Source organism: Genypterus blacodes, unplaced genomic scaffold (assembly GCF_046128005.1).
Source record: "Genypterus blacodes isolate CSIRO-AG114 ecotype Tasmania unplaced genomic scaffold, CSIRO-AGI_Gbla_v1 ptg000045l_1, whole genome shotgun sequence".
NCBI classification, from domain to species: Eukaryota; Metazoa; Chordata; class Actinopteri; order Ophidiiformes; family Ophidiidae; genus Genypterus; species Genypterus blacodes.
Window position 1 is genome coordinate 2740001 of NW_027466858.1, and position 10000 is coordinate 2750000.

Genomic DNA, 10000 nt, shown 5'->3' on the forward strand with positions numbered 1-10000 from the left:
GAAGGAAAAGGAGAAAGGGTCTGATCAGTATGGACAAAGAGAGGAAAACAGCCTCCTGGGCATCTGTGAGGACGTCAGGCTTCAGACGCCACAGAATGATTGCAGCTAGAAGATTACAAAGTTTCCCCTTCTTCCGCTCTTGTCTACAGATCCATTATGCATGAACCTGATGTGCTTTGAACCCCGCACGCTGTTTACTGCTATCCATAAAGAGAAGAGGCGAGGAGAAGGGGAAATACCATGCATCACCAAAGTGTCTGCCTAAGAACAAGAGCAGACGGAAAAGAGAGGAAAGAGAGAGAGAGAGAGGAAGAGAGAGGAAGAGCAGTGGTTACTTGGACTGGTCCATGGATATCTTCTTGATCTTCAGACTGTAGTCGGGACAGATGGACGAAATGGACAGACGGTCAAATGAGGGGTACCGCAACCTGTGGGAGGGGACATGAATGGACACAGGAAGGGGGGCGGATCACATGACCACACCACTCAAAGCAGTGTGAGATGGAGACGTGAAGAGGAACAAAGAAGAAGAGGAGGATGGGACAGTGACAGGAGAGACGACAGACACTTGAGCCAACAGGACAGATATCTAACAGAAGTGTGTGTGTGTGTGTGTGTGTGTGTGTGTGTGTGTGTGTGTGTGTGTGTGTGTGTGTGCTGTTCTCCTGCGGCGGCGGAGGAGGAGGCACGGTGAGTTAGGCTCCGTACACAAGCGTGCCCTTGGGCAGAGGAAGTGACAGAGCTTTTCCAGTTGAAATGCAAAGTTACATTCCATGAAGCCGAGGCAGGAATACAAACACACAACTTTGGATGCGAGTGGAGAATGAAGGAGAGAGACAGAGACAGAGAGAGCGAGACCGTGACCGAGACCGAGAGAGAGAGCGAGAGAGAGAGAGAGAGAGGGAGAAACTCTACATCTGACACGTAGCATTTTCCTACGGCTGAGCCAAGCGTAACATTGTTGAAGCATCTGTTCTGCTGGCCCTCACACACAGGCTGGTATGTATTTCAGCCAGTATGTATTTAACCTTGCGGGCAGAGGTAAGAGCTGCCACTGAGGCTGGAGCACTGACACACACACACACACACACACACACACACACAATTGCATAACACCTGCACATAAACAGGGGCAGCCAGTTTGCCAGTTTCTATGTTTCTATCTCCATCCAAACATCCAGTCTGACTGATCCTCCCAGTCCACAGGAATACGTAGATATACATCAGATAGATATGCTTGACTATGTTTTCAGTATATTCCCCCTCTAGTAATGTCAAGAAATCATTAATTAAATAATCACAGAATTAAAAAAAACAATCCTGGCTCCAGCCCTGAATCCAAATTGTCTCTTAGTAGTTTGAGTAACATGACCTCATTGGTGCATTCTGGGAAGACTGATGGATGCTGTGTGACATCTACCTGCATACTTCTACCTGTGTTGATGTTTTGTGATTGTGAATGTCTGTGTGTGTGTGTGTGTGTGTGTGTGTGTGTGTGTGTGTGTGTGTGTGTGTGTGTGTGTGTGTGTGTGTGTGTGTGCATTGACTGACCTGATAGGAATGGAAGAGAAGGGCTTCTTGTAGATGTCAGCCAGTTTGTCCATGACCACGGTCGCTGTGGTGAAGATCCTGTATGTGTGCAGGAAGGTGTTGAGGAAGTCTATGGAGAGGAAACGCAGGTCGGTCAGCCTCTCCAGCAGGCGCTCCACGCTGGCATAGCGGATCTGCGGGACCTTGCAGGAGTTGAGCGTCTTGCTGAAGCAAATGTCAACATCATCTTTATGGAGACGCACATCGGATCTGATGGATACACAACATACACACGTACACATACACATACACATAACCAAGCATGGGTGACTGCTGGGCTGCTAAGCAAGGAAAAGGTTATGAATATAGCCAAGCAAAAAAACAACAACATAAAATAGAGAAATGGATTTTTAAAATATATCCCAAAGAAAGTGAGTAAAAAATAAGAGTGAATACCAAAAAGATTACTAATGTTATCGAGCAGCTTTAAGAGAAATAAGGCTTAAAGAAAAGACTTAAAAGAAAACACAATAGATCACATAAGACCTGAATATTCACGTGGTCAACATTTGTCATCCAGGCGTGAAGAGACGGGCGCTCCTCTCCACACGTAAACATACTTACTTGATCATGTGAGGCACGGTGACTTTAGAGTTCTCTTCAAACACGCTGGTCATCAAGCCATTGCAGCGGATATTATCTATGCACTGCAGGGACAGACAGAGAGGGGAGGCCAGGTAAGTACGGAGAGGTGGGAAGAAGCGAGGAAGAGGAGGAGGTTTATTACTGCTCGTGTTTGTTCTGACCTGCGAAGGTAAACGAGGTCGGCGACATCATACAACTTCTCAGTAAGTCTGACACTGAACGAGCTCGGCCATCAGATTAAAACAAATATTGACGTTTACTTGGAAACGTTTACTGAGGCGTACATGATGAAAGCGGTGCCGCCGCTAAATACTGCCACTGCGTGTTTTTCTGATCGGCCTTAATGCAAAGCGACACGGTTGTACGGTGCTGCTGTGTTGTGTGTGTGTGTGTGTGTGTGTGTGTGTGAGGTGCTGAGGGAGGGAGAGGAGCTCGCCCCAGGGAGCTGCACCCGTGTCTGTGTTTACTTATCACTAAGCCTCCTCAATGCCCAGCGGGGACACGCTCTTGCTATTTGAAGGTTCTTGTTATTCTGTATTTGTGTGTATGTGTGTGTGTGTGTGGGGGGGTGAAGTGTGTGTGGATGTCTTTGTGTGTTACCTGGCTGATATCGCTGGTCCATGCAGCTTTCTCCTGCCGCGACGGTGACAGCAGAACCACAGTGAAGGACTGTGAGTCGGGCGGCTCTACTACAAGTTTAAAGTCCAGCTGACCAAACACCTGGCCGCTCACCTTCGCTGGAGGACGAAGATGAAAACAAACGGTGTGAGAAAGACAATAAGCATTACATTCATACTCACACTCACAAACAAATCAAATGTCTGCACTCATAAAAAGCCAAAGGAGTTAATTAGGACACGCTAGCTCCTTTCAATGCTCCCCTGAGGAGAAAGGCTTAAGAGTGAGGTGTGGCTGAAGGTCAGTGTGGGCGTGTGTGTGATCTTGTCTGCCTGGTCTGTGTGTGCGTGTGTGGGCGTTACATCAATTTCTTCCTCTGCAGAATGAATCCTGCGGGAAATGAATGAACCTGTAGTGTCAAAAGATCACAAACCTGGCATTTAAAGGGGCGGCCATCTGATATTTAAAGGGGAAGTCATTTCTGGACACTTATCTTCTGACACCTAATTAACCTCTATGAGCAGTGGAGCGCCTAAATGAGGAGCCACGGAGAACTTACACTCCTCGTCACTGGCATCTGCTTCTTCTATGAGCGTGCAGTCGATGAGGGACAGAACTCCGCCTTGCTGGAAGAGTGGAAGAGCAAAGTAGTCGGCTTAGTAGGCTGCAATATTTAAGTATAGGCTGTCGGACATTAATCCAAACCCCTAACTAAAGACCCGGGCTCACCTTGAGAAGATGCAGCTTTCCTCCTGAGCTCCGTGTGCAAATGAGGAAGTGTTTGGTGAAGAGAAAGCACTGCCTCTCTCCCTCCTTCTTCAGAGAGAGCGAGCCCAGGCGGACCTTACTCAGCTTCCCTCGCTCCACCGACGGCAGCTGGATCAGCGAGCCTGAGGAGCAGCGGGAGGCCGGGCGGAGGGATTACAGTCAGGTCTCAGGCGGGAAGATGACATTCTGACACGTAGTTATTCAGCAATCACACAGACAAGCATGCAAATAAGTCTCAGCTCTGAGCAAATAATCCAACTACCGACCTAATAGAGCATCAGCGTCTGAGGAGAAGAGGAGTTTAAATATCTGGGAACCTTTTACAGCCAAGGTTGAAGAGATTTTTAAGGGAAACTGTGCACGTATGATGTCAGTAAGGACATTTCAGAGCCTAGGGTGTTGTAAACTTAAATATGTCTACCTGGTAGGGAAACCTGAGGGCTGAACACATTAATTGCCCTGGTTTAGAAGTTGATTGATAAAGAACAGAGACAGTTGTGGCATCTACGTACACGGATCGGACCAAATTGGACCAAATGAATTGAAATTGCCCTCAGGAAGATGTTACACAGCTGCTATGGCAACTAAGAGTCTCTATAAAAGGCGTTTCATATCCGACACCCGACGCAATTATCACACAGTTATTGCAGAAGTCACAACAATACATCTTCCCGTGTAATTGAAGAGGTGAGGTGAAGATGATGTGTGTGAGTTATTTTCTGTTACAAGCCGGGAACCGTGAAGATACTTGAGTATGGAGATTCACAGGAGATTCACACACTCACCCTGCCTGACAAAGGTCTGACTGGTGTCCAGCAGGATGTCACAGCCCTCCACTATCATTCGCTCGATGGCCAAATTCTTGCGGATGTTCTCTGTGTCGCTCACCTCGTCGTGCATCACTCTGGCAGAACAACACACGTTTCAATGGAGGAGAAAAGGCTCCATGGAACATCGGGGAGGCGTCAGGCGAGCGGGGAACCTACCTGGACAGTTCCTCTAATTTGGACTTTGCAAATTCAAGACTCTTGCGCTCTACGTGCTCGTGAGGAGTGTGTGCCAGCAACTCGTGCAAGGTGATGATGTACCGAGGAATCTTGCAGAGAAATTTGACAGGAAATGTTAAATATGAACAAAGGAAGAAAGAGATTTGTTCACAATAGAAGAAGAACACAAAGGGTTTGAGAAATGAAAAAGGGGCACATTTGCACTTGTAGAATGTTTAAAATGTGTGTGTGTGTGTTTGTGTTCCTGTTGTACCTGGAACATGGGGTATGTGAGGAAGGTCTCCAGCATCCTCCCCTCACAGGCGGCGTTGGTCTCGTACTGTTTCAGCAGATTGTCAAAGCCTCGGTTCTGCTTACAGTTGGCCAACACCTGCAGGCTGTACTGATGGTTACGCACAAACTCCTGATAGATGTTCAGCATCGGCAGCAGGATGTCAAAGAGGTCAGCTACGTACAAGAACACACACACACACACGCACATTCACATTCACACGCACACGCACACACACACACACACACACACACACACACACACACACACACACACACACACACACACACATACACAGACATTAATACAACATGTAACAAGAAAGCTTACAACCAATATTGAAACTAGAAAGAAATATTTTGTGGATGGAAATGCTGCATTCAGTGTCGTCGTAAAGCCGAGCGTCAGATAACGCCCTTGTGTTTAATCAGTAGACAATCTCTGTTTGACTTTGTCGCAAGCTATTTGCTGCAGCGTCTCTCCTGTCTCCTAGGCAACGCTTATCTGTTAAGGGAGCTTCTGTTTAAGGGGGTAAAATTGTGCAATGCCTTTTTCTCTGGGTGGCCATTGTCTACTAAAACAATGAGTGAGCGTGTTGCCGACTGAGATAGGGAGAGGAGAGTGCGTCTGTGTGTGTACCGAGCAATACGACGACCGGGCTGAGAAATAAGCAAAACATCTGTGAAAACCCTGACCTTGACGTCATCGCCGGGGTGCAGGATGTACGCATTGTGATTGTTTTGAGCCTTGTGTTTGTGTGTGTGTGTGTGTGTGTGTGTGTGTGTGTGTGTGTGCGTGTGTGTGTGTGTGTGTGTGTGTGTGTGTTTGTCTGTCTCTCTGTGTGTGTGGATGTGTGTGTGTGTGGGTGTGTCTGTCTGTCTGTCTGTGTGTGTGTGCGTGTGTGTGCGTCAGTGTGTGTGTGTGTGTGTGTGTGTGTGTGTGTGTGTGTGTGTGTGTGTGCGTGTGTGTGGTTAATTAACAGCTCACCCAGCACCAGAGTTGGCCAGTTGGCTATCCGAGCTTTCAGGCCTTGGTGGAAAATCTCATGCAGGAACATGATGGTCTCACTGAGGGGAAACAAACAAACCAAAGGGATTTCATTTCTGTTTCAATCCTCAGCATGTCTGTTTGCATTTCAACATTACAGAACACGGCGGTGGTTAGTCACACAGCACAAAAACAAACACAGACACAGACGAGCGCACCTGTTGAGGAAAATGCTGCTGACGTCGTCGTGGCAGATGGGGGGCTTCTTAGAGCTGGCAGCCATCCTCAGGGGTCGGAGGAAACAGTTGACCAGGATATAGAGCTGGTGGACATACCTGGCATCACAGAAACACACACACACACACACACACACACGCACAGCAAAACAAATCATCAGTAAGGGACAGAAAACTCAGCAGCCAATCACCACCACTTCATCCATCCTCTTGATTATGAGACATGAGAGGTTCACTTCATTCAAATTGCTAATTAATAGATTAAATAGTTTCCTTTTTTTTAGCTTGTTCTAGTTAAATGTGATGGAAAGCAAATGCCTAGTTTAAGGATTGATGCATATACACACTCGGTCTCTGCCTCCACCATGTTGAAGACGATCTGGTTCCTCTTCCTCATGCTCTCGGCGTGAGGAGAGCAGATGTAGTCCTGAACGATGATCTTCCACTTCCTCCGACACAGCCAGCCCCGCATGAAGCTCTGCACCTGAGCAGGCGACCACAGGGCAGCTTAGACAAGGAGCCACGCAGCAAACAACCACAGGCAACACACACACACACACACACACACACACACACACACACACACACACAAACACACACCACCAAACACACACAAGAGCCTCTGGTCTAATTACCTTTTTGATCTTTTTGATATCCGGGTCTTCAGTTTCGTGGTTGACATGATAAGGCCGCATGCGCTCTTTTGTTTTGTTCAGAGCGATAATCTGTAAAGAGCAACGCAATCAGAAACAACATATCAGCAATACACATCATTTGTCTGAGTATGAGACATGGTTATGCAGTGTGTGTGCACATTGGACTGTTGGTGTGTTTGGTATCAGACCTCATTTATAACAATCTAATGCTTTCATTCAGACAGAAGGACAGAGTAATCAAATTACGGCTTGGATGTGCCCGAGGTAGCATAGAACACAGAGGAACAGGTAAAGGAAAAGGTTCAATCCTTTACGCTGGCCGTTGTTGTAACAAATAAAGCAGTACATTGAAAAGTGAGGCCTTTTAAAAGAGCAAATCTCTCTTTTTATGCCCGTGTTTGTGTCTCTCTGGCTGCCCTCAGTGCAGTGCAGACACTGGGGTCAGACTGGCCTTTACACCAGGTGACCCCCTACCAACCAAGTGAATGTCATCGTCCAGGCTGAAAGCTGGAACACATGTGAGGCAGGAGACACCAGAGAGAGAGAGAGAGAGAGAGAGAGAGAGAGAGAGAGAGAGAGAGAGAGAGAGAGAGAGAGAGAGAGAGAGAGAGAGAGAGAGAGAGACCAGACAGGGACCAGAGTCAGAATGTGATTAAGCTGTGGAAACTAATCTCATTTCACCTTGTGAAGCTAATACCAGATGATATTACTTCTCTTAAAATGTGGAACAACCCCAAATTCAGCAGGTAAAAGGTTTCTTCTTCTCTGTTATTTATCTGCTGCTATATCACTTTCAGGCATTAAAAGAGAAACAAATCATAGAGGAGGAGAATTTGGATGAAAGATGAAACCAAAGTCGTCTGCAGCCACACAACTGCACCATCATTGTCCTCTTCATCATGCAAATGGCAGAGGAGAGAGCCGGTGCGCTAACTGTTGGCCGTTGAAGTGGCCCGTCGGTTTAATTATTCATAAACAGTGAGGCGCACACACTCACACACACAAACCGTGTGTGTTCGAGTGAAATGCATCAGCACGTGCACATAGGCTCTCCAAGTCTAATCCTTTTTTCACGAGTGGCCCCATTACACCGGCAGATGTTTCCTGATGTAAAATCTGTTTTGTTGGCGCCGTCCTTATGAACATCCTGACACCGCGACACGGTCACACTGTGCACACGGAACTAATCTGACGCACTTGTTGCTCGAAAGGAAATGTTCTCTTCCAACTAAAAGCAGCATAATTGCCTCATCTGCTAAGAATACTGTGACTTCCTGGCCCAAACAGAGATATCATAACCAAACAAAATGTTTATACAAGCAGTAATTGACAGAGATGAGCAGATAAGACAGTAAAGGACGGTGGAGGAGCTGATTTATGGAGACCAGTGAGCAAATGGCTTCGCTTGAGGCCGACAGCTGCACAGGATAAGAATTGGATTTTAAATAAGCACCTGTGCATGAAGAGTTAATGTCTTCAGGCCATGTGTGACAGTGTGGCACATGTGCATCGCTCCACATGTGATGCAGGGGAGACACTTTATGTGGCACTCTCCAATTAGCGTCTATCTAATATAGGTCAATGATCACATTGTGAGCACTGAGTGGCCCTTCTGAAATGTGAAGAGTGATTTCTCCCTCGGTCACTTTGATGTAACTGTAACTGTGCATGCGAGCGTGAGCATGTACACTGATAAGGATGTTCACTGTGCTGTATCTGAGCTTCCTCGGCGGTCAGACGTCAGCGGATCCGACGGGAGCTCACTTATTGTTTCCTTCAAAGAGGATCAGTGTCATTCAGCTAATTACCATGAACCAATAATTACCTGAGAACATTCTAATTAAGTCTGATTATCAGCATAGTAGAGGTCGCTGGAGTATGTGGCAGTGTTGTTGTGTTCGCATGTGTGTGTGTGTGTGTGTGTGCTGCATGTGTGTGTGTGTGCCGCTTTGATTTATCACGCTGTGAGAAACGTGTTGCGTTCAATAAGCGTAATGGCTTTGCAGCTGTTTGTATGGGAGCTGATGAGCAGCCTTTATTGAACGGCGGGTTTCTCCTCGTAACACAGCTGTGAGGACACACACACACACACACACACCCTGCATAATCATAGGGATATGGGGATATGGGGCTGTAGGTATACACACTTCTCTCCTTGAATCCCTCCTCTCATGATTCAAAGCAATAAGACGCTCAAGAGTAATGTGTGTGTGTGTGTGTGTGTGTGTGTGTGTGTGTGTACCTCTGATTTGAGCCTTTCGATCTCTGTGTCCTGGTCTTCTAGCTGGGTGCGAAGCTGATTGGCAGCCACCTTCTCCGTCTCCACTATCTGCACCAGGTGGATGTATTTCTGCATCAGCACCTCACGTTCGATGATGATGTCAGAGTAACTGAGAACAAACAAACAACAAACTGGATCATTGAATTGCACATTTACTCTGCTACTGTCTGGTCTCTTCTCCTGCACTTTGACTTTGTGATGATGGTGTCTTCAGCATTTTGGATTGAAAGGTTCATGAGGTAGATGGAGTGTGTGGCGTGTGCTCTGTAGTCTCAGGTGTGTGTTAGGTGGTTACCTGTGAGCTACGGTCACATAGACCCCTGAATACAACCCTCTATTATCATTTCACTCCAGTAAAACAGACAACATAGACCGGAAGAGGAAATAAAAGCGAGAGCCTGAATTAAAGCCGAGGGTGGGATCTGATCTGTGAGACGAGCTGAAGGATCATTGTCTTCTTTACTGAAGCTTAGAGCGCTAAGTGTTTGCCCGAGCTAACGAGATAATTACATCGTTATCTCTGGCAAATGATTCAGTTATAACAAGATGATTAGGTCGTTACGCCATTATGGCCACATACTGAAATTCGATGATAGGACAGAAAAGGACAGAAAGGGACAGAAAGGGACAGAAAGGGACGCGACTGGACAGTGTCTTTCTACTCTAAGTGATGTTTGGCTTTGATCATCTGTTGCACTTTGCCTGATGTTCTCTTCATTGTGCCGCTGGAACAAGTTCTGTTTGATTTCTTCCATTTGCAACGAGGTCAATATGCAGATTATTACCTAGTAAACGTCTCAAAGATCAGATCCCACCCTGCAGAAACACAAAGCAGTGTGTTGTGTCTGATGTATCTCTTCATGTCACTTGGATATGAGACCTCACACAGGTATTAATAGGTATTACACCCATCATCATCATCATCAACTGATCAAACCTGAGCCACATGTGAGACATGACACACACACATTTAGAGCAGAGGATGATATCAGCAGGGTGAA

At 46.6% G+C, this 10000-nt stretch overlaps 1 protein-coding gene across 2 annotated transcripts in view; it reads right to left on the reverse strand.

The window, feature by feature from the left end:
• The window catches only part of LOC143000229 (ras-specific guanine nucleotide-releasing factor 2), a 27805-nt gene that overhangs the window by 8664 nt on the left and 9141 nt on the right, over positions 1-10000 (reverse strand). For both annotated transcript variants that reach the window (XM_076149480.1, XM_076149479.1), the window contains exons 3-15: positions 8961-9108; positions 6698-6787; positions 6410-6546; positions 6045-6161; positions 5827-5906; positions 4822-5015; positions 4548-4657; positions 4347-4465; positions 3523-3683; positions 3353-3419; positions 2776-2912; positions 2155-2237; positions 1552-1800 (exon numbers count right to left, since the gene is read on the reverse strand). In XM_076149480.1, the coding sequence (XP_076005595.1) occupies positions 1552-1800; positions 2155-2237; positions 2776-2912; positions 3353-3419; positions 3523-3683; positions 4347-4465; positions 4548-4657; positions 4822-5015; positions 5827-5906; positions 6045-6161; positions 6410-6546; positions 6698-6787; positions 8961-9108 (1692 nt within the window). The remainder of the gene's footprint in view (positions 1-1551; positions 1801-2154; positions 2238-2775; positions 2913-3352; positions 3420-3522; positions 3684-4346; positions 4466-4547; positions 4658-4821; positions 5016-5826; positions 5907-6044; positions 6162-6409; positions 6547-6697; positions 6788-8960; positions 9109-10000) is intronic.